Source organism: Antedon mediterranea, chromosome 1, assembly GCF_964355755.1.
Source record: "Antedon mediterranea chromosome 1, ecAntMedi1.1, whole genome shotgun sequence".
Lineage (NCBI taxonomy): Eukaryota > Metazoa > Echinodermata > Crinoidea > Comatulida > Antedonidae > Antedon > Antedon mediterranea.
Window position 1 is genome coordinate 15,470,237 of NC_092670.1, and position 24,341 is coordinate 15,494,577.

The 24,341-nt window shown below is 32.1% G+C and overlaps 3 protein-coding genes across 5 annotated transcripts; 1 reads left to right on the forward strand and 2 right to left on the reverse strand.

Moving 5' to 3' along the window:
* Positions 1-337: 337 nt before the first annotated feature.
* LOC140058259 (uncharacterized) lies at positions 338-11,850 on the reverse strand. Of its 3 annotated transcripts, none has more exons than XM_072103839.1 (15): positions 11,762-11,850; positions 11,341-11,480; positions 10,730-10,890; positions 10,059-10,240; positions 9,461-9,633; positions 5,313-9,035; positions 4,752-4,826; positions 4,338-4,499; positions 4,052-4,192; positions 3,745-3,939; positions 3,413-3,562; positions 2,673-2,956; positions 2,378-2,484; positions 2,048-2,138; positions 338-959 (listed from the first exon to the last, which is right to left on the reverse strand). In XM_072103839.1, the coding sequence occupies exons 2-15, from the start codon at positions 11,468-11,470 to the stop codon at positions 903-905; spliced, it is 5,631 nt and encodes a 1,876-aa protein (XP_071959940.1). In that variant the 5' UTR covers positions 11,471-11,480; positions 11,762-11,850; the 3' UTR covers positions 338-902. The 3 variants fall into 3 exon arrangements, with proteins under 3 accessions (XP_071959940.1, XP_071959933.1, XP_071959926.1); XM_072103832.1 differs by having other exon boundaries at positions 339-959; positions 4,752-4,832; XM_072103825.1 differs by having other exon boundaries at positions 339-959; positions 4,752-4,847.
* Positions 11,851-12,302: 452 nt separating this feature from the next.
* LOC140058279 (uncharacterized) lies at positions 12,303-18,980 on the forward strand. Its single transcript, XM_072103846.1, has 7 exons — positions 12,303-12,556; positions 12,750-12,831; positions 13,270-13,464; positions 14,685-14,762; positions 15,821-15,899; positions 16,340-16,541; positions 16,906-18,980. The coding sequence occupies exons 1-7, from the start codon at positions 12,501-12,503 to the stop codon at positions 17,915-17,917; spliced, it is 1,704 nt and encodes a 567-aa protein (XP_071959947.1). The 5' UTR covers positions 12,303-12,500; the 3' UTR covers positions 17,918-18,980.
* Positions 18,981-19,452: 472 nt separating this feature from the next.
* Positions 19,453-24,317, reverse strand: LOC140058288 (BBSome complex member BBS5-like). The gene is made up of 11 exons (XM_072103855.1): positions 24,252-24,317; positions 23,439-23,572; positions 23,122-23,204; positions 22,923-22,988; positions 22,575-22,624; positions 22,306-22,433; positions 21,754-21,889; positions 21,460-21,555; positions 21,184-21,246; positions 20,680-20,901; positions 19,453-20,419 (listed from the first exon to the last, which is right to left on the reverse strand). Exons 2-11 carry the CDS (start codon positions 23,540-23,542, stop codon positions 20,288-20,290), a joined length of 1,080 nt encoding a protein of 359 aa, XP_071959956.1. The 5' UTR covers positions 23,543-23,572; positions 24,252-24,317; the 3' UTR covers positions 19,453-20,287.
* Between the last annotated feature and the right edge of the window lie 24 nt (positions 24,318-24,341).

Sequence of the window (24,341 nt, forward strand, 5' to 3'; positions counted from 1 at the left end):
TTATAATATTTTGGTCATTTTCGACAAAATATCTGTACTATAGTACAGGGAAATTATAAAAAATTGACATGTGCAGAATCACATAATCTGTTCTGCGCATGTTACCCCAATGCATTATTATTCTTATAAGTTAATATTTTGGTCATTTTAAAAAACAGGGACATTTTAAAGAAATGGCTTCTTTTTTATAACAGGTTATTATACTATGACTATAAGATGATCATATAGCAATATTATCACATATAAATTGATTTTGGCCATTTTTCGACAAAATCTCTGTACTGTAGTACAGGGATGTTTTCGAAAACTTAACTGGTTCCTATGACTATAAAAATATGATAAACTTGTATAAGGCTGTTCATTTTGGTCATAAACCAAGTAAAGAGTTCTTTATTAATACTCAAATACAGGAATTAGTAGTAGTATCAGTAATTATAAGATTATTATCATAGCAGATACTAGCAAATGTATACTGAATAATAAACCCATATAAAAATACTGCATTATTATTTAGAAAAATATTGGCAGAAGTGTAATTAACAAAGTAATACATTTAATGTGATTATTAAATTAATTTTATTTTTTCCAAACTTTTTTTAATAACTTTACAAATTATGTATTTATGTATCTATATTTCAACATCTCACTTTCTATACATCCATTCCAATACATAAATTAAATATAAATAAATGACAACCATAGTAAAACATACAACATTAACTACTACATTGAATTAAATTTGGAATAATAAATATAAAAAGTGGTCTGGTAGAGCTGATTGCACATATACATCAGACATCGGTAAGTAATATTTTAATGTTCTACGAAGAAAATAATCCATGTGATGTAAACACTGACACAATATAACCCATAATACTTGATAAACTGTTGCTCTTTTATGTTTAATCTTCTTTAATAGCATCAATCACATTTGTCACATTACTTAGTGTGTCTCGTTTCTAAAATAAAGAACATGAACATTTCAATTAAAAAGGCAATACTGTAGAATGTCCAACTCAATAACCTGGTCTGGCATTTATCCATATTTCTAGTTAGAACTGGAGCTTTAATTATCGGAATAGAACCCCTCAACCACTGAGATCCAGTTGCTTTCCAATGAAACAAACTACTGTAGCAGACTGCTAGTGGCTAACCCCAATTCACTCAGGGTTCTACATCTGTTCCACTTAATAGAGGTTCTTCGACCTACTCACCCTTTATAAGCATAATACAGACATTAAATATGCCGGACAATTGAAAACCAAGAAAGACATGAAACAACTTAAAGAACTAGCCAATGAAAGATCAGACTGGAAGAAACTAGTAAAAGAGATTTACGGAGCAGCCCAAGCGGAAATGTCGGCAGACTTTTCAGCGGAAAGGCAGTAATAATATAATATAGAGGTTCTATTATGGAATGGATCTCTATTTAAAGAAAAGCACTACAGTATGAACTTATTAATATTTTTACTTATAACGTTCAAGACATTAAATGGTGAAGTTCCGTAGTAGTGATTTGCTGGTCAGGCATGCACCAGCTCGGAATCTTAGGTCTAGTAGTCTGCAACAACTTATTGTGCCTAGGTCTAGGCATTCATGGGGTGACAGGTCATTTTCTGTTGCAGCACCTCGTCTATGGAACCCATTACCATCACATATTAGATCTAGCAAGTCTACTGATGTGTTCAAGAGGGCACTTGAGATACATCTGCTCTCGGCTGCCTTTGGAAATTTGTAAGGCGTTTTGCAAAATTTTTTGTTGTTTTTAGTTTCATGGTTGAATTTCTCATGGTTTTCACAAGCGCCTTGAGCACTTTGTGGATATGTGCGCTCTATAAATCTTATTATTATTATTATGCACAAATAGTTACTTTTTCAAAATCATTGACTTAAAGCAAAGATAAGATATTTTTGCTAAGCCAATTTGATCAACATGTGTTCTATAGTAACACCTGACTCTCTTAAACTACCAGAAGCATGCATTTATTTCTTATTCATAATTTGCAATTTTCTGAATGCATTTTGAAATGATATAAAAATGACCTACTGTACTAATCTGCCCTTTAGCACTTTTTTTACTCTTCTTTGCTTTCTTTTTGCTTGGAGAACTTGTTTGAGAATCTGATCGTCGTAGTTTACTAAGTAAATAAAAAGTATTAAATCAGACATAAATGCTTTATTAACAGTGCACAAATTAGGTACATGATTAACAGATTTTTCTAACATTAGATCATACAGATTACATCATACTTATATACATACATACATTGTTTGAAACCAAAAATGTCATACCTATTTAACGATAAATCATCAAGGAGGATTGAACCCTACAATTTCTGGCTATAGTTTATATAACTAAAATATACTCATTTCGTACCTATTTAGTGATGGTTCTTTATAGCTTACAACACCCGCCCGGCGACTTGTCCTTTGCCGTGGTACCACTTCACTTTCCTTAGTTGATGCCTCAGAGCTCTGGCTTACCTTCAAACAAAAAAGAAGTAATAAGACTTTTTGAATCGCTAGCATTGACAACCATACATGTTTGATAAAAAAATGACTAGAGAAATAATATGCACAGCGCTTTGAGGTTCCACAGCATTAGACGCTTTATAAATCCAGAATATTATATTATTCTTCACCCTGTCAAAGCTAAATTTATTTATGCTAACCTCTGAAATGGCTTTCTTCTCAGGTTCTGTTTCTTCTGTAATATCTTCTTCCACAGCTTCATGTTCCTTATCTGCATCTTTTTTTCTCACCTGCAATGTTAATCTACGACTTTTTCTCTTACTCTCAATTTTAAGCAACGATGTGTCTTGCTGTTGGGGAGCTGGGTCATCAGATGCTTTGGCGGAACCATCTTCACCACTCTTTGATGGTTTCTTTTTCTGCTTTGAGCTTGCCTTCTTCTTGTCTGCCTTATTACTTGATTTTGTCTGTTCTTCATTTTCATCTATGCAATTAAAAATTAATATGTAATATTGTTTTTAGCTTCCGATGTTGTTGCATGTTTTTTACCATTTTTAATTAATGTAAAATTAAGTAAATTATGCGATTTTGATTTTTTTTCAAATAAAGAATACAAGTAAGACGTTTTCATATATTCAGGCCTTCTCTTTTAAGGAGCGAGTGCGATCACTCACCTAACCCACTCCTAAACTGCCCTTGAGGAGTGTGATTTACAACACGCCTAAATTTGGTAAACTTCTGCACACCAAAATACAAACAGCACACCTACAGCACCCCTGAATGTATTGAGGAGTGCAATTTGTAGCACACCTACAATTTTCAAAAGACAAGGCCTGTATATTGTTGTTCATAGTTTAACTAAATAGATACTTTGTGGTATAATATATAACAAGAAGTTCAATTGAATATATATGCTATTCAAAAATGTCAATAAAATTACCACTGCGTTTACTGCTTCTTTTATCAGTTTTCATTTTAGAACTGGATTCTTTTACAGTTTTCTTAACCGGGACGACGTCTTCTTCACATTCATCTTCATCTGTATCCACAATACATCTCACTTTCTTTTTTTCTTTAACTTTACCTATACCTATTAAGTTCAAAATATAACGTGGTAAAATCATTTTTCAAATTGCAAAGTTGACAAGTTTTTACTAGGCTGGGTGGAGAGGGCTGCTATAGTCGTCTCACTATACTCCACTGTGTCAATGTTAAATACTATTTCAGAAATTCTTTGGAACAGGTTATCATTCTATTCCATTTCAAACTCACTTGGTATACTTTCTTTATGAACACCCTGTTTTGACTTTGTAACATCTTTAACTTTCATCTTAACATCTTTTTTTTCATTCACATTGACTGGGGCAGCAACCTTCTTGTGCAAATCATCTTCATTATCTGGAACACTGCTGTCAGTCTTTCTGCCCTCTTTATCTTTTTCAGTCTTTCTGCTGTCTTTTATTTTATCTACAAAAAAAACATAAACATGAATCAGAAGTCTCCTAAATAAAGAACCTAAAATCTTTTCTATTCTTTAAAATGTCTTTTTTTTGTATGAGATTATTCACAATCAATTTACCGCTGCGTTTACTGTTTCCTTTATCAGTTTTCATTTTAGAACCAGATTCCTTTTCTGTTTTCTTAACTGGGACAATCTCCTCTTCACATTCATCTTCATCTGTATCTATAATACATCTCACTTTCTTTTGTTCTTTTGTACCTAGTGCCAAGTTCAAAATATGATATGGTAAATACAAATTGCAAAGTTGTTTATTTCTTACTGGGGGAGGGGTGTACAGGGCAGGTCAAGAGAAACTATAAAGATAAAGTTTTCAGAGATCTTCTATTAAACAAACAAACATTACCATTTCGTTTACTGTTTTTCTTATCAGTTTTCACTGTAGAAGAAGCTCTACTTTCCTTTTTCTTAACTTGCACGGCGTCATCTTGCATATTATAATCTTCTTCATCCGTATCACTATCAACAATACATCTCGTAACCTTTCTTTTCAGATCTATAATTTTATCTGAATTTAACAATGTAAAAATATTAGTTCATTAGTATAAAAAAATATGTGTTTAATCTAAACTCTGCTCATGATAGATACAGATTCTACATGGGACAAGCTAGAATCTGTATCTATCATGAGCAGAGTTTAGATTAAAGACATATTTTTTTTATACTAATGAACGTTCAATTTAACAAATATGTTCTTACCGTTACCGGTTGTCTGTGTAAATTGGCCTTAAATATATCTATTGTATACAAGTGGTTTTACCTGTAACATCATCTTTGTTTTCAGCAGAATTTACTGGCACACAATCCTTTTCATTCTCCTCTGAATCATCATCCTCGGTATCTGGAATAACTTGAACTTTATTAATTGAAAATTATCTTATTGTCTCTTAATATTGTACTGTTATGTATGAATACGGTGCTTTCATTTCCATGCCCCACTTGACTACAAAGTCATTCTGCATATGCTCAGAAACATATGAGCATGTGCAGTACGTTTTTACTCTGTGTATGGTGTGTGCGGTCAAAATGACACGTCACAAAAATGAAAGCTTCCAGTGGTGAATCAGTAAAACAAAAATACAGTAGTTCAATGGAAAGTTTTGTTAGTAGTTTAGACAAATCTATTATAGACAATCTTTATTTTAATAATTTTTTTTGTGAAGGACTAAAGCTTTGTAAAACATAGTATACCACATAAAGTTTGATAGTGTAGACAGAGCTTTAAACAGTTGTGTTTTTTCATTGTAACATTTCTGTTATGGGCGACTTTGATCGCTGTTGGACAATGGAAGATGTTCAAATAAAATAAATAATAAATTACCTTCATCATCATCAAAAACCAAACTTGCCTCCTCTTGCTGCACCTCATCTCCTTCATGATCTTCTTCCTCAGAAGCAAGAGAATTCAAAACAAATTTCTTTCGAGTTTTCTTTACTGGAATGTCGATGTCTGACATTACTTCAGAATCTTCTGAATCTAACATGTCCATTATTTTTTCCATGGCATCTTCTTTTCCTAACCTCACAGCTATGGTGTTGCCTTTCTCTTTCTCAGCTTCTGGTTTTACTTTAAACGTTCCTCTTCTCGACTTTTTACTAGAAGGTTTTTTTTCTATTATTGCATCATCTGAACTATGTTTATTAGTAATTAATTGATCATCACATTCCTTTGCAAGAAATGTTTTCTTTCGAGATGTCTTTATGGAACTTTCAGGTATCACATCTATTTCTGATTCAGAATCTTTAGCATCTATTATGTCCATTATTTTATCAATGAGGTCATCTTCTCCTTCTAAGGTCACAGGTACAACGCTACTTTCTTTTTTCTCTGCTTCCGGTTTTATTTTTAAAGTTCCTCTTTTCGACTTCTTTGATATTTTCTTATCTTTAAATGAATCAGTTGTTTTTACTGACCTTGAATGTTCATCAGTAAGGATTTGTTTGTCATTTTCTTGTGCAGCAGATTCCGAAATGTTGGCTGCCTTAATAATTTTCTTCACAGGGCAATCAAGGATCGCATTTACTTTTGGTACCCTTTTAGAATGGTTTTTATCTTCTGTAACAGCTGAACTGGCACCTTCATCCTTCTCATCTTCTTTGTTGAAAGTTCCTCTTTTTGACTTCTTAGTTTTCTTCACAGGACATTCAGAGATCGGATTTAGTTCCACATCGGAATGGTTTTTATCTTCTGTCACAGCTGAACTGGTACCTTCATCCTTCTCATCTTCTTTGTTGAAAGTTCCTCTTCTTGACTTCTTAGTTTTCTTCACAGAACATTCAGAGATCGGATTTACTTCCACATCAGAATGGTTTTTATCTTCTGTCACAGCTGAACTGGTACATTCATCCTTCTCATTTTCCTTGTTGAAAGTTCCTCTTTTTGACTTCTTAGTTTTCTTTACAGGACATTCAGAGATCGGATTTAATTCCACATCAGAATGGTTTTTATCTTCTGTCACAGCTGAACTGGTACCTTCATCCTTCTCATCTTCTTTGTTGGAAGTTCCTCTTCTTGACTTCTTAGTTTTCTTCACATGACATTCAGAGATCGGATTTAGTTCCACATCAGAATGGTTTTTATCTTCTGTCACAGCTGAACTGGTACCTTCATCCTTCTCATCTTCCTTGTTGAAAGTTCCTCTTTTTGACTTCTTAGTTTTCTTTACAGGACATTCAGAGATCGGATTTAATTCTACATCGGAATGGTTTTTATCTTCTGTCACAGCTGAACTGGTACCTTCATCCTTCTCATCTTCTTTGTTGAAAGTTCCTCTTTTTGACTTCTTAGTTTTCTTCACAGGACATTCAGAGATTGGATTTAGTTTCACATTGGAATGGTTTTTATCTTCTGTCACAGCTGAACTGGTACCTTCATCCTTCTCATCTTCTTTGTTGAAAGTTCCTCTTCTTGAATTCTTAGTTTTCTTCACAGAACATTCAGAGATAGGATTTACTTCCATATTGGAATGGTTTTTATCTTCTGTCACAGGTGAACTGGTACCTTCATCCTTCTCATCTTCTTTGTTGAAAGTTCCTCTTCTTGACTTCTTAGTTTTCTTTACAGGACATTCAGAGATCGGATTTAGTTCCATATTGGAATGGTTTTTATCTTCTGTCACAGGTAAACTGGTACCTTCATCCTTCTCATCTTCTTTGTTGAAAGTTCCTCTTTTTGACTTTTTAGTTTTCTTCACAGGACATTCAGAGATCGGATTTACTTCCACATCAGAATGGTTTTTATCTTCTGTCACAGCTGAACTGATACCTTCATCCTTCTCATCTTCTTTGTTGAAAGTTCCTCTTTTTGACTTCTTAGTTTTCTCCACAGGACATTCACAGATCAGATTTAGTTCCACATCGGAATTGTTTTTATCTTCTGTCAAAGCTGAACTGGTACCTTCATTTTCTAAGTTGAAAGTTCCTCTTCTTGAATTATTTGATGGCAGGAAATGTTTTTTATTTTTTGTAAGAGAAAGAGTATTGGAGCTTTCATATTTATTGCTCTTATCGTTATTTATCTGAGTATTATCTTCTGAACTTTTTTGTTCAAATGGTATATCTGGGTTCATATCTTTAACATTTTTCAGACTCTTTCCATTTTCTGTTGTATCTGAATCATTTTCTTCTGTATAAGTTCCAGACTTACTGCTCATACTGTTACAATCTTCAGAAGGGTTTTCTTTCTGTTTTACAAATGTTGTACGTTTGTTTTCATGTTTTTTAGACTTTTTTGATTTCTCAGCTACTTCCATCCGTCTTTCAACTGTTTTTGAATAACAGCCATCATCTGCAATCACTAATGGCTGCCCAGGTACAATTTTCTTTTCTTGCTTCTCATTTATATTCTCATTATCACTGTCACTTGATGATAATTTTTTAGGAATTTTAGTTTTTGGAACAACAAACGTGCCTCTTCGTACCACTTGATTAGTTTTGTGTTTCTTTACCTCGAGTTTGCTACTTATTATTTTTTTAACAGTAGCTTCTTTTGATTGTCTAACTGGACTAGGCATAGAAAAGGTATCGCCAAGACTAATGTCAAAAACACTGCCTGTATTTTTTATATCTTTCATAGGAATCCTAGTTGGTTTAGTCTTTTTTATCCTTTTCACACCAGTCTTTTGTGACATTTGACCTTTGACAGAAATTTTTCCTTCACTCTCAGTACTAGAAGCACCAGAAGATACCTTCCTTTCTTTTCTATTTTCTGAAGAGTCTTTCTCGGTTACCTCTTGTTTAGCGATTTCTACGTCACTTTCCTTCTTTGTATCCGATTCTTTATTAGTAACATTGCACTCATGGGATTCAAGTTTCTCTTTTAATAACTGCTTCTTCGCTAATTGTTGCATTGCACCAAGGATTATTGTTGAATTCAATGCTACAGTGAATTCCATATCTTCATTGATGTCCTCTGCTAAACCTCCACCAAACATTCCACTTTGTAACTGATCATTTGTAAGAATATCTGTATCAGTAATATTCCTTTCCATTCCATTATTGGTCATGGTCTTCTCTGGTTGAACTTTCACAGTACCTTGCAAATCAATGGTTTCTTCTTTTGTTTCAGGCTTATTAATAGTAATTTTCTTCTCCGTTTCTTTGGTTGTAGAATCCGTAACAGAACTATTGTCACAAGAGTTGTTTTGGTTTTCACTTATTTTAGGTGAATGAGCAATTTTAGATATTGTTCTAAAAGGATTTTCTTCCAATTCTGATAGTGAACATTTCTTTGAATCTCTCTTTTTTATCTTTGATATTGTAAAACCTTTTGTTGTCAAAGGTAAAAATGTTGCAAAGCTGTTAGCTTTGTTAATGGTTTTATTTCTACTTCCAACAACGCTTTCTTCATCAGGGTCTGGTGAGTTTCTCTTTCTCTGAGAATTTTCTTCCAAAGTTGGAGTGCTTTCAGTAAAGCTGGTGGAAAAGTTTAGTTTGGTTTTGGTTTTCAGCATGTCTTTTTCATCTTTTGTACTTTCTGTTTCCTTCCCTTTTTGACTTTTTTCTCTATTTTTCTCAACTAGAATTTCAGTTTTAGCTTTCTCTTCTGTTGAAAGAAGATACAATACATGTATGGTCATTAAACTACTGTATTTATAATTGATCTGAAATGTTATTTATATTTGACAATTTGTAATTGTTTTTGTTATTTATCTGTTTTTTTGTATCTCAGAGCAAACATAATTTCTATGTATTTATTTATTTATTTTATTCATTTCGGCAATAAACATAAAATAATAATTACAAAAAAAACAGAGAAATATATATATGAAATACAAGACACGAGGCCGAGGAAAGACAAAAGCATTAAACAAAACGCTGTCACCGGTAAGGTGTGTCTCTCCATATGCAAATGACAATAAATGTAAAGTGATTTTCCACTGATGAATGACTGATGAATGAAATGTCTTATATTATAATAACTGTTAAAGTGGAAAAAAAAATCAAAAGTTTTCTCTCAAGGAAGAATACCTTTTTCTATTGTGTCATTCAAGAAGCTTGGTAGTGAGATCCTGATGTTTTGATCAAAGGTTTCTTCGGCATTTACAACATTTTTTTCAGACACATCAGAACAATTGGTTGCATTTGTAACATCAGTTTGAAGGCCTCTGTTTGGTTTCTGATAGTATATACTAGGTCCACCACTGTAAGTAAGAAATAATATACCAATGTCGTTCACAATTGAAAAATAAAATATTCAGTAATTCCGACACCTTTGGGCTGGTGCAACATGCTTGGTTTTTTTATTATTTACAAATTAGAAAGGAATTTGTGAAAAGTCTGGGCAAAGTTTTGTTTAAGGAAGAGAACTTCCAAAATCATGGGAGTCTAGTTTTGTAAAAATTGACTGGAAAATGGAGGGAACTTACATACATATTCTTAACTTATGTCAGCCCAAACAAATTTGAGAAATACGGACATCTGAACCTAAAAACTGCGCTATGTACCTACTTAAATTCTTACAGTACAGATCTTTAAAATTATAAAGATCAGGCCAGGCAGGTATTTTTTGGCGACTTATGCTAGGTCGGTGTGATCAAAAGTAAGGAATTTAAACTATGACCACTACCTTATTCTGTTTTCATCTACATCGTCCTCATTTGACATAGTAGAGATTCTTGCATCAGAGCTTCGTCCGCTGTATTCTAATGGTGGCAAACAATTATCTAAAGTAATGCTTATTATGCTGGATGCTCCTAACAGGTTTGTTGTCACACTGCGTAATGACTTACGAATATCTGTAAACCGTTGCTATTGTAATAATAAACAAGAATAATGTACAATTATCTCACATTTCAATGAAGAAAAACAAGAGGTTATGGAAATGCTGAATGAGATTAAATTTGTATACTTTTGATTACACATCATACTATGAACAAATTTGTCAAGATTTTCTCAACTTTATACCTTATACATTAAAAATTATAAATATTTCGTTTTTGTGTAAATGAACATTATTTTTATGTTGAAGACACTCTCCTGAAACAAGCTTTTGAGCTTCAAGGGTCATCCGCCGTCATACTATATTGTAGTTTTTGCAAAAATAGTGAGCTTTCAAGTTGCGATGACTGACGACCTAGGAACAAGTTAGGTCATAAATTTATTGTGCACATTTGAGGAAATTGGTTCTTCATTAGATTCCGTGAAATAGTTTTGGTTTCAATGGGTAGTTCATAGGTTATCAAAAATCAAAGGCTCTGTAATGACTGTGACAGACCTTGTACCTATAGTATTTTTTACCTTATATTCTGAATTGGTACAGATAAGTGAATGCCTTTCTTCTTTTAATGCCAGTAGAAATTGATGCAATTCAGTTACTTCAGCCTTTGCCTTTGCTAGCGCCCTCGCCAATTCTGTATTGTTGGCTCTTAGAGTGGCTTTCAAAAATGACGTACTAGATTCTTGAATAAATAAAAAATATATCAAATTGTTGATTTCAGTTATAATAATAATAGTTTTATATTTAAAAATTAAGTTTATACAGTATTTCATTTTATTTACTTTTTAAAGAGTGATAATAATACAAGCTGACATGCAATGCAACTTATATTACAGTATAATAAAACATAATCTTATAAAAAAGTGTTTTTTTAAATTTTAGCTTAAACTGTAAACATAGGTCTATGTCATAAGAATAACATTTAATAATAATATATAATGAATATAATTTAAATAAAGGTTTTAAGTCAAAGGTTGATAAATTGAACTATTTTTTGCATCAGGGAATAAAAATAAATTAATTTATGTGTTCTGCTTAGTAATAGTAGTTCAACTAATTCAATTGTATTTTTAAATTCTGTACACATTTTTGTGAAAAAAGGTGGCCACAGAATTAATGATAAAAAACCTACTATTGTGCCACTTTGTCTTTGATAAGTTAAGTGGATTGTTTCTTTTTTTCCTCTTTTCCTTCATTCTTTTTTTAATTTCTTGAACTGTTTTTTTCTCCAGTAAATTCTGGAGTAACTCTCTGGAAGCCATTTTACACAGCCTGAAAGTAAAATTGATATTTATTCAGATGCATAAATTACATCAACTTATAGAATATACTACTACTACTAGCCTATACATGCACGATTTAAAATTTGGGGTCTAACTAGGCCTAGGCCTCCTAGGGCCTAGACCTACTTTTTCTGATTTCTCGTCTCTCTCGGACTCATTATTTATAGCTAGCCTAGCTAGGAGCTAAAGTAAATAAAATTGTCATTGTTGTTTGTATCATTTTCTTTTTGTTTAAATAGCCTACAATATGTTTAAACGTGCTAGGCTTACTACGACTAGGCATATAGGCTAGTTAAAATCTCGAGGCTAGGGCTAGGCCTATTCCTATTCTACTATGCATACAGGACTTTCGTATCCCGCATAGGCGGCGTCGGCTGTATAATGGCTAGGCTAGGCCTAGTAGGCCAGCTAGGGAAGGGGAACGAGGGATGCTTGCCTACTCTATGTATGGCCTAGGCCTAGGCCTAGCTATTGTTAGGTTAGGCCTAATTTATTATTAGTGTAAATGTCTAGAACCAAGAATGGTTTAAAGTCTGCTTATTAGGCTATGTGTGTTACAATACACACATCAAGTTTACCAAAAAGAAATCGTCGATTTTCACGCATCCACCACACACACCCGATTCAACAACAAGAAATTTAAATTTCAGTCGGTGGCCATTCGAAAGCTGATTGGTTAAAATCGTGACCTTTAACAAAATAACTCCTTAAGCCATCATGTATTGTATTTTCACGAGCTAGGTAGTAAAAAGGCATGACAACCGTCAACATCTATTCATTGATCTTTATATGACACTCATCAGACCACGAATTGTGTTGTTAAGATGGGCACTTACATTATTGGTGAACACATGTGTGGTTTGACAACTTTCCTCACAATTATTAGAACATGATGACAATGGTACCTAAAGCCTGGAGACTGCATCGATGCTGTTGTTTGTATGATAGAGAGAGAGAGTTGCTTGGCTTAAGTGAATTCTAAGTTTGTACTCTGAACCCAAACTTAGATATGGTCAACATGGATTCATCTACTACAAAAGTGTCAAAAAGTGTTGCACGAAAAATGTGAGTACAATGTTCTATTTAATATTATTAATATTAAAAATATTGTGTAGTGTAAAAAAAAGTTCTATCCTAGGCATATTCTAATTTGTCTACTCTTAATTTATTTACACTATTTCCAAAAATATATTTGTATAGGCCTAATATATAAGTAAACCAAAAAATTATCAAATTTAAACTGTTCTTTTTTTTTCAGAAATCATTACCTGAACAAAGAAAGAGTTGAGAGTGAATATGATCCATCAGGAAAAGGAATACACACAACGAACCCTTTGATGGTAACTAATGTTTATTGTTATTCTATTACATTTCTGATGTTATTTTGTGCTTTTATATTTCATATTTCAAGTTAAAAATGTTATATTCTTTGATGTAAATAATTGAATTAATTCAGCTTCTGCTGTGACTGCAATATTTTTTACTAAAACCTTGTTGATGAATATTTTTTTCAATAGATTATAGTTGATATAAAGTTTGCAGTACACCATATTAGTTCTGGAAAGACTCACTGTTTAGTTTCTTGACGTTTTGATCAATATGCTATGAGTGAGAATATATTATATAATGAAAGATTATATAATGTTATATATATTACTTTATGTATTTTTATGTGTTGAGAATATTTATTGAATATTAAATAAACAAATGAATGAATGAATGTATTTTATCACCTTATAAATCTTTTCAATTTTGTTGATTGTTTCCTTTTTTTTCAGGCTAATTATGAGTTGGCGTACCTTGTAACCACAGAAGATGAGAAGACAAAGTCCCTGCTAGGCTCTGATGACAAGGATCAATGTTCAGAGGGTGAAATGCTGGTTCTACCCTGCTTAGTTCCGTCAGCTCAGTGTAAAAGACATGTCCGGAGGTCAGATGCAAAAAGGGTCACCAGTGCTGCCCATCAAGTCATTGTAAGTATATGGGGGATTTTTCAATTTTCAACAATCTAGGGCCTAGGATTGTCATATTTCATAGTACGGGCAATTGTCACACATAAACTATCTATTTGAAAACCTGAAAAACTCTCTAAAAAATATTAACACACTGCGCCAATCCAAAATTTTGTAGTTTTATCCATTTTTTAACTTTTTAAAAACTAAAAATAAAAAGGACAGTGTTTGACCAGTCCAGGAAGCAGTTTACTGGAAAGTGTTTTTTTATTTGGAAACTGGAAAGTGTTGGCCAGTCCAAGACTGTTTGTCTTTATATAATTTAAATTGGCCTTTAATGCCATTGTATTTTTATTTAATACTTGGCTATTCCATGCATGGTAAGTTATATGCATAAACTGTTATTGTACAGCCAATGTAACAATAAAAAAGTCATTAAAATGAAGATGATATTATAATTACCAACAGAATTACCATGCCAGATGAAAGTGTATATTATGTTACCAAGGCAATGCATTATTGACTGCTGTAAGCCAATTTAGCGCTTCTTTTCTACATCATTAGCGAAATTGAAGGAGTTGAAACCGAGCAAAAATACTTCGTAGACAATAAGAATGCATTTCATACATGTAGATAATTAATACAATAAAAAAGATTATAAAAGAAATAAATCAATAGTACTAACATAGACAACAAAATACATTGCCTTGTTGTAAATAATAAATTGTGAAAAATAGAATATGTACTGTATGAGTAATTGTCTGTAAGATTAATATCAAAATATCTATATATTGATTTCAGTTAATATACATCTTTATGGGCTGCTGAATACATTTATTGTTTTGACACAGAAACTCTACTAAAAATAAATTATGATATACTGTATTCATGAATTCATAAAAGTTGGCATGGGGATACATTTATGGTTTCTGGAGCGCTTATTATTTTATAAAAGTGTGTTTTTTAGGGAAAGTTTATTCATTGGAGGCATTAATTAGAAAGGCTTAATTTTGTTGTTGTATAAAATGGTAATATATTAGGCCTAAATGACTATATTTGGCCATATTTGTGAATCTAGTAAAATGTATGAAAGTACTGTTTGTTTTTGTTATTATATTTTGTATTTAGTAGAAAATTCTCTACATACTTATTGGAGAACACCGTTGAGGTGAACAAATTATTATTAGGCGTGTTGTTGTTAACCACCATTTACTTTTTTTACCATATTGTTTTAATTGTAGAGCACAATACCAGTTAAAGAAATAGACATGATTCGAAGATATCGCCCCTCCTGTAGAACGGCCGACACCCTAGAAATGGTAAGTTTGCTATTAGGGGGCGGGTACAGCTAAAATGAGATTTATTTTCTATTTTATATCTATTGACAGACTGTTAATATATTTTACTGTTAGCTCTTCTATCATATCATAATCAATTGTTTATTTATGATGAATTATTATGCGTTGACCGATGTACAGACTGGTTGATTTACCATTACTTATGATTAGGTCAAATGACTTTGGCCCTGTTTCTGCTGCCAACTAAATACCGTATATTATACGGTATTTTTTGAATACCGTATATATACGGTATATTTTTGGCAGCAGAAACTGCGCTCATAAAAAATATACCGTATTTTGTATACCGTATTTTCCCCACAAAATTTATGGATAAAATACGGTATTTACAAATTTATACCGTATTTTTTGTACCCGTTTCTGCTGCCAATAAAAAATACCGTATTTTTTTTTTACATGACAAAAGGTCACCATTCGTGTTTTTATTTTCTGTCGCTGTTAGCTGCTTTACACACATGTATAGATATATTCGGCGAAAATGTGGAGCGAATACGTCACAGTTTTACTAAATAAATGTGTGTGGGGAAGCTAAAATTTCTGACCAACTAAAAGGTAATAAAAGGGACAACCACATTTATAAAGACATTTCTAAAAAAATAAAGCAGGAGTATGGAATAAACTTGTCTCCAAAGCAAGTAAACTCAAAGCTGAAGAGCCTGCGAAAGCAGTACAACATTGCAAAATACAATAACTCGGGGAGGGAACGAATTAATTGTCCCCATTACGATGTTTTCTGTGCTCTCAACATCTCTATCACTAGGGCTAGGCTGTTGAAAGTGAGACGTAAAACTTCCTTTATTGCGACTTTTAATTATCGATCAAATAAATGAATGGCAATTTGGGTAAAAAAGATGAAATTTAACACGACCACCCAAGAAGTATTGTTAGCAGAAACGGGGTACTAAAAAATACGGTATAAAAAATACCGTATTTTATACCGTATTTTTATACCGTATTTTGAGCAGTTGCAGCAGAAACAGGCCCATAGAAAATTAAGTATTTTGCTTTGTTTTTTGTAGGGAAAGGTGAGCCAGATGTCAAGAAGTGTGCATGCAATGTTAAATACTAAGCAGGCAGTAGACTTTGCAGTTAAACGTGGTAATTACAAGCTACTGCTTTTTTTTATTACAAACACATTAAACATTTTAATAAATAAACAAACAAAAGAAACTTAATGATAATACTGTTTCAATAAATTGCAGATAAAAAAATATCGTAAAATATATACTGTAAATAATATTTTGCATCTTGGACATTTTTTTTATATCTAAATATAATCTTTATATGAAACGTAAATATGATATTTATAAGGGACAGTGTCAAAACTATCCTACTGCAGGTACTGCAGTAATTATTTACTCTTAAACCATGTTTATGCAATTGTTTAGCAAGTCTTTTTTGGCTAATCACATGCACTGTTTATTGTAGTGAATGCTATAAACTTCTACATTGAAATAAAGTATAAATCAAATGTAGTTACTTCAGTAACTGCAGTAAAATAATTTTGACACAATCTCTAATACTGTATTAAATTCCAGATAAGAAAACAAAAAAATTAAGAGCCAAATCAGCCTACCAACCTCGAAGGTTATTTCATGAAACCTCAGATGGCAAACTTAGTGGTAGAAGTGATCAACGTAAACGAACAATTTCATCAGCAAAGCCAAAGAAACTCAAACAAAAATATACAGAATTACCATTTGGTCCAGGAAACAGTTCACACATTGCATCATGGCTTAGGTACAGTATAGCACTGATAGTTAAACCTTTATAATTATTATATTATTATATCTCCACAAACGGAATAATTTTCAGGACATTTCTGGTATTTTTTGCTTAATAAACAATATAATGAATTGGAAAAATACAGTACCACAGATTCCAATATTTCACATTCAAAAAATGAGTGACTTTTTCTACAAATTGACTCTGAATTTGGTTTTAAAACCTTGTATGTACCATTCAAAAGCGTTATGAGTTTCTAAGACATACATGTTCACAATTTATTAAAATGGTCAGATACTGAATAAAGTTTAAAACTATAGTGGGCAGATCATATTTGATCTATAATATCATTTATTCCATTGTTTATTATACATTTTAGTGAGCAGAAAGAAAAAGAAAAAAAGGCAATAAAGAAAAAAGAAAAACAAAGAAAAAGAGCAGAGAAGGAAGCTATGCTTGAAAAAGAAAGAAGGGACAAAGAAGAAATTGTTACAGCAATGGGATCATTACAGACTGATGATGACAATGATAGCGGTGTAAAGGAAAATGGTAATATGAATGAAAAAGAATGTCAGAAGAATACAAACATTGATAAATCTATCGAAAGATCTGTCAAAAGAGGAAAAAGAAGAAAGGAAAACAAAAATGAAGGAAAATCATCAGACGAAATTAAAAGTAAGTGTACTGAAGAGGAAAAAATTTATGAGAAACAGGAAAGAAATGAAAAGCAGCAAACACCTGATGAAAAGAATGATAGAAATAATAATGATTTAAAGACAATAAACAACTCTGGACAAAATGATATTTCAATCAATGATGACGATGTCAATAGCACAGCAGAACAAAATATAAAGGTATCAAGACGTTTTTCTGATAAAACTGATAGTGAAAATGATACAAATACCCAAAAGTCGAGCAGCATAGTTGGAACAAAAAGTAGAGACAGTAAAACAGAAAGGAGTGACAATGAACCAGAAAGGAGAGAAAGTAAAACAAAAAAGAATGACAGTGAATCAGAAAGAAAAGACCGTAAAACAGAAAGGAGAGACAGTAAAACAGAAAAAAGTGACAATGAACCAGAAAGGAGAGAAAGTAAAACAAAAAGGAGAGACAGTAAAATAGAAAGAAGAGACAGTAAAACAGAAAAGAGTGATAGTGAACTAGAAAGGAGAGAAAGTAAAACAAAAAAGAACGACAGTGAACCAGAAAGAAAAGGCCGTAAAACAGAATGGAGAGACAGTAAAACAAAAAAGAGAGGCAATGAACCAGAAAGGAGAGAAAGTGAACCAGAAAGAATTGACAGAGAACTGGAAAGGAGAGAAAGTAAAACAAGTGTTAGAACAGTTGAGTATGTGAGAACAGAAAGTCTGGTATCTTTGCCAAGATCATAAACTAAGTTCCTTTGGCAAATCTTTTAGCAGACAGCAATTCTAAACTTTGGTTCTAATTTGTAATACTTTTAGTATCATGTTTAGTTTTTTTCAAAAAGGGTATTTGTTAGATACTTATTTTTTAAAGGTAAGCTGGTAAAGACAAGTAGTATTATTTTACTGAAGAAAAAGTAATTCTCAAAATGTCTATCATTACCATGAGGTATTTAAATATAGATAAAATTTTTTTTAAATCTTGTAAAATATAGACTTTTATAGAATTATGAGAATTAATTTTAAAATGTATTCATCTCACTTTAAAATTATGGTAAAATTTGGTTCAAGTTAAGAAGACTAAATAGCCGCACTTATTCTTGGTTCTCACTAGAGATACAGTTGACCAATTACAAGTGATAAATTATTTAAACTGTCACTTGTGATTGGTCAGCTCACTTGCGTTGCATCTATGTCCTTGTATTGCTTTTACATCCTTGCATTCCATCTCTTGTTATATGCACAGTGTAAATTGTTAACATTGTATCAAAGTTTATTTTGTATCTAACTTATGTATATTAAAACATGATTAAATAATGTTGAAGATTTGTGAAAATATTCTATGTGTTTCAATTAAAAATACTATTTTTAGTAATTCTCCAAGAATATATGAAGTCATTTTGATAACCTGATATTTGACTTACTACTTTTGCAAATTGTAAAACGTTCAAAGTTCATCCAAAAGTAATAAATATGTAAATAATGCCTTAAAATATTGATGATGAACTTTATGATGTTTACTCTTTATAAAGTGTATGCCAAATAAAAACAAAGTATATAATTGGAACAAATGATGGCTGATGAAGTAGATGCATGCTGTATTTATCTTATGACACTTCAGAATTATGCGTTTAAATAATGATACCACTAGTTATTAATTAGTTCAACTATTTATATTCTGTTTGTTCAAATGCAATACAAATTAGACTTTCTTTAAGAGACATGTTCAGAATTTAAAGTTAGTCACGTACTGTAGAATATACAACCATCACAGAAGATATTATTTATAGCAACTTGAGCAGCCTTCCAAGTTTTACCAATTTAGTGTGCAAGTCCATGATGCATTTTTAATTTATTTTATCAATTTTTGTTTTCTTTTTATAGTAACTAGGATACCTGGTGCATCAGTCCGGGATGACCAAGGATTCAAAAGGATAATAATTAATTAGAAATTAATATTAGAAAAGTGTGCACGCATCAATTTGGTTTATATAAACATTCAAGCAAATTAAAATAATAGGTTGCCAGGGAAATATCTATTTTTAGTGCTTTACACAACAAAACATGGTTTAGATCAATTTATTGATAAACCTCACAGAGTGCAATAACAATCATTTATATGATGATGTATTCATTTGTAGTATTTTTATGGAGTATTTATTTTTATATTTTGTGTACAATATCTGATATTATGTTTTAATATTAATCCTATCTTCTGCTATAGAAACAAATATCATTAATTATCATTGATCTATCTACACTAATAAGGTAGACTAGTTAAATGGATTTAAACAGAGATGGTTAAAAAGGTGGGAAATATGTGAAAATATAACTGGACCTTTTTTCGCTTGAGGTCCTTGCTCACTTACGCCAGCAGTCACTTTATCATTGTTATCAGAACACAAGCAAAAAAGGACTAAAACCACTACAAATAGATTTCAATTACATTCGACACAGTTTTATTTAAAATGACTGTATACAATTTACAATGTATATTCTGAGCAAACTCTATCTACACAAATGTACAGTAAGGATCTGGCGGTTCGAAGGGATAAAATACCTTAACCCCTCCCATCCCAACTCCCTCCTCCGCAAAGCATGAATGTTTCAAAACCTCTAAAAAGAGATTACTGAAATAATTAAATTAAAACAGTGCAAATAAATTAACAATAACATAGCGCACATTTCTATGATAAGCTCATATTAAGTTGCACTTCACATGCCGTCATAACATTGGTTAAAATAAATGTTTAATTGTTTTTTAAATTAAGAAAATATTCTCGAGAAACATAATATAACAGACTCTCAGGGACAGTCAAAAAAGAAGAACAAGACCATTTTTTTGTGCGGTCAACAAAAATTATGCAAAAAATACTGCAGATTTGGATCATGGTGGCAAATTGTTATAATTCTTATAACACTATTTCACATTTAATATACAGTATAAATACATAATTTTATATAAAATTTGTATTTTAATAAATCAAGGTATCTTATCAAGGTAATCAGTACTTATATCTATGGTCAATCGTGAGACAGTATATTTTATATATATATAATAAATACTCTCAAAACTTTCTTAATCACAGAATTTTTTTCTTTAACATACTTGACTAATTACTTGTGTTCTACTACTTCCCACAAGTTTGACAGTGTAAATCCATCTTTAAGTTTTTCAATTGCTAGGCCTAGCTCTTCTGAGAACACAGGTGGACGGTCCTTCTGCTTGTTGCCATCTGCAAAGTAGGCCTGTAATGAAAAATAAGCTATGCCTTGAATTTAAAATCTTATTAAACACTATCGACTAATTCTGGTGGAAACTGGTGCTGATCTGATGCCCAACAGTCACAATGGAAGTTGGTAAGCCCATATTGATGATAAATGAGACTTGTAGTGTGAACTGGTCCTTACAATAAGCCCATTGTCCAAAAGGAAGATAGTTGGTTTTTTCTATATAGTTTATTCTGAGCTAAATTACTAAACGACCAAGTCTTTTACAAAAAACTCACTGCAAATGCATCTGACGGCTCATCATCTTCCACAATATCAACATCATCTGGTAGATTCTCAATCACAAGTTCTTCTATGTTGCCTGGATTGTCCCCGTGTTCGAATTCAACCCCAAATATTGGGCTGGTGCTGTACACCCTGTGAAGGCTCTGTATTTCTTTCACTACCTCATGAAGCTTTTCAACCGGGTCCACTCGGAAGCCTAGCACGAAGCCACCACTCTGTAGAGAAACATGTCAAATGTATATATTTATTTTACTATATAATACAAAAATAGATGCAGCAGCCGAGTAGTTAGGACACTTATCACATACTGTAGAAGGCCAGGGTTGAATTCCTGATAAGAAAAAAAAATGAGTACCTGGTTAAAAAATACTAGGGAGGATAAGGCAGTGTGGAAACTACCACATAATGTTGACAACAGCACATTCCCCTAAGTTCAGAAAGAATACTTGGCTTTTTTATATAAGAAACTTTATAGTAATAATATATAGATTGCTAACCTGAAGAGAGCTTTCAAGAACCAGTGCCATGCCAAATTTTGAATCTCGAACCTTAATCGATCGCTATAAAACAACAATTCAATACGATTAATATAGAATTATATCATAACAAAGTCCATCTCAGCTTAAATGTTATTTGCATTTACATATGGTATTTATACAGTTGTAAATTGCATTGTCATAAACATATGTAAATCTACAAGAACAGAAAAAATTCTATCCATTATATTATTATACAGTACAATGAATATGTTGACAAGAATAAGAATCACTTACTATTTGTAGATAAGGCACACTGATATTAAAGTTTTCATTCATGTTGGCAAACCAAACCAGTCTGACATTTGTGATAAAGAACGTCCCTAAGTTACCCTGAAATAAAAGAATTTAAAAGCATTAGTGAATTTTGTAAAGACATCATAGATTCACATTGTAGGTGCTGACATTACATGCTGACATAAGAGCATTTTTGTAGGGAGGATGTTCTTTCAAACCCTATGAACCCACCTAGCTATGGGCTTTCTTAAATTATCAACAACCTAGATCTCTGGCTTTAAATTTCATGTGTACCTGATCACTAGACAGATTCCAAGCTCCATCTACTTTATTATAAACTTGCTCCAAGGGTAAAAGCCGTAAACTTTTGTTCTGAACAATAGCAGCACGTAGCTTCAGATCTCGGTACATCTTTGTGGTTTCATAGGCCCTGTTAAAATAAATATGTTTGTTTTTATATATTGGGAAAAATTTCCAAGGATAACCATAAGCAATTCATTCACTATCCTTCTTAAAGGTGGCAATCATGTTCACAAGAGAAACATATATGCACAAGATGCACATATATGCACAAGATGCTCTACAAAAACAAAGTATTAATAAGTCTCTTAGGGAGAAAAAAAAACCATGGCATCTGACAGGATTAGAACTCAGTGCCCTGGGATCGGTAGTCTAGAAACTTCACAGTATATTTAATGACAATGACAGATCTAAAAGACAACACTAGTATACAGTATTTATATATAGCCTCCATGAGATTCTCCTGTCCTTTCATCATTAACAAACAGAGAATACTAGAAAGAACCATACAAAATTGTACTTTAATGTAAGGGACTAAAAACTTACTTTTGTACGGCCATGACAGTGGTGAAGAGTCTTGGACTTCCAGGAACAAGATTTGTAAAAATGAATTCAAATCGGGTGTTATTGCACTTGGTAAGAATGTACAGGGCATCAGTTGGGCCACGCAATTTCTGTAAAATCAAAAACAACAAATATTTATTGAACTTGTGGGCTTGTATATATCATAAATGTGACCAATTTTCAGGTTATTATTTATGCAAACAATTATTTGTCAACAAAAATACAATAATGACTATACAATACACACTTACAGAACTTCCTGTCCTGACTTGGATGTTAAGAACACAAGTAAAACCGATAGCTATAAATAAGATAAGAAAGAAGTTGAATTACTTAAATTATTTTCAAAATTTTACAATATCTTTTACAGCAATCTGGCCATGAGAAACATGCCAGCATGCTTACTAAACCGACACATAAAACTTTTTCTGTCTGTCTCTGTGTATTTATTTCTTCCTTCTGTACTTATTTCACTAAGGAGCATGACATATCTAAACTCAACTCTATTGTGTGGAATTTAACACTGTATTGCAGTAAACATAGGAAGTGACTATTGGTACGGTCGATTATGCTTATACTAGCTTCATCCATAAACTTACATAAATTTACTCTTGGCATCGAGGTGGAATGCCACACGATTCTTAGATTTGTAACAAACAATCTTCCTAAAAACCAGACAAAAAAATTGACATTAATTGTTTTATAGTTACATAATAATGTTCAGCAATACACACTTGTTGTACGTATATAAAATTGGATTTAAAATCATAAAACTGGATTGCCAAATTTTGTTCTCACCCCTTTCCCCATTGTTTCCCTTTGTATCTTCAATGGAGTCCAACAAATCAATCACCTTCTCCCCTCGCCTCATACACATATCCCTGCATGAGAAAGAAATCATTAGATTATAAGTAATCTCTGTCTACACTATCAAACTTTATGTGACAAAAAAATGTGATGTCATCACATCACACCTTTTTGTCAAACTAGTTTGATAGTGTATACAGAGATTAAAAGTGACACATTTTTTTTTTAATTGAAAAAATTGAAACAGACAAACTACTGTTTAAATAATGTTACATTTACAGTATGCTTAGAGATGAAAAAATACTCACTGAACATTAATATCAAAGCGAACATCTCGGTCTTCCCACAACACATCAAATACGTTTGGTTGTGCTTGCTGTTGTGGTTGTGACTGCGGCTGTGACGACGACATGTTTATTATTATAAACTCTTCATCAATAAACTTTTTATAAAAAACAAAGAAAATAATTTGGAATGCATTGTATTTCACTTATGTTGTGTGGCAAGTTATTTTTATTAATACAATTTTAAAATGGACCTCTAGCAGAACATTCTATGTTTCCATGTGAAAATGGTTTTGCAGTGATTGTGTTTTCTTTATTTTGATCGCAATAAAATCAACTTCCGGTATTTTGTGTAGGAGCTCCATATAGCACTAGCCGAAGATACACTTTTCATCATATCGCAGATCATCTTTAATGACCATAGTTTTATCGACTTTTTAGCAGTTTTGTATGACCACGACACTGCGTACAAATATTTATTTTCTCGCGACTAAAAAATGAGATGTGACAAATTTAAAAAGTGACCAATAATCATAACTTTTCTTTTTTGTATTGAAAATTTCATAAAGTATACTAGGCCTACTATGGTACAGTAGAGTAAGCCTAGACACTAAAAATGGCAATAAAGTACCACTGGAAAGGCCAGTGGGTCTGTCTGTCAGTGTCTCCAACCCAGAGCCACAATATGAATGCCACTGAGTCTAGCGAGTCGCCGTAGCCTAGTCAATTCACTCAGATTATATCTATAAAACAATTACACTACATTCACTATCTATAATAACGGATTTATTCGTAACTGTTGTTTAAGCTACTTATATTATATTAACTGATTATTACCAAGTTTTTCTGGAATATCACAAATAGAACGAGCAGCAGCTAAGCCTAGCAGGAACAAACAACAAAATACAGAAAAATGTTATTCTTTAC

What these genes read in the sequence shown, in the direction of transcription:
- LOC140058259 (XM_072103825.1), bottom strand. Translation starts at nt 11,470, where the DNA reads ATGGCTTCCAGAGAGTTACTCCAGAATTTACTGGAGAAAAAAACAGTT. An exon ending in AAGAAGCAGTAAACGCAGTG is followed by an intron (nt 2,957 to 3,412) that starts GTAATTTTATTG and finishes TTAATTGCATAG; the next exon opens with ATGAAAATGAAGAACAGACA. An exon ending in AGAAGAAAGCCATTTCAGAG is followed by an intron (nt 2,485 to 2,672) that starts GTTAGCATAAAT and finishes TTTTGTTTGAAG; the next exon opens with GTAAGCCAGAGCTCTGAGGC.
- LOC140058279 (XM_072103846.1), top strand. Translation starts at nt 12,501, where the DNA reads ATGGTCAACATGGATTCATCTACTACAAAAGTGTCAAAAAGTGTTGCA. An exon ending in GTGCTGCCCATCAAGTCATT is followed by an intron (nt 13,465 to 14,684) that starts GTAAGTATATGG and finishes TTTTAATTGTAG; the next exon opens with AGCACAATACCAGTTAAAGA. An exon ending in CACATTGCATCATGGCTTAG is followed by an intron (nt 16,542 to 16,905) that starts GTACAGTATAGC and finishes TATACATTTTAG; the next exon opens with TGAGCAGAAAGAAAAAGAAA.
- LOC140058288 (XM_072103855.1), bottom strand. Translation starts at nt 23,542, where the DNA reads ATGTCGTCGTCACAGCCGCAGTCACAACCACAACAGCAAGCACAACCA. An exon ending in CGCTTTGATATTAATGTTCA is followed by an intron (nt 23,205 to 23,438) that starts GTGAGTATTTTT and finishes TTTCTCATGCAG; the next exon opens with GGATATGTGTATGAGGCGAG. An exon ending in AAGTCAGGACAGGAAGTTCT is followed by an intron (nt 22,434 to 22,574) that starts GTAAGTGTGTAT and finishes TTGATTTTACAG; the next exon opens with AAATTGCGTGGCCCAACTGA.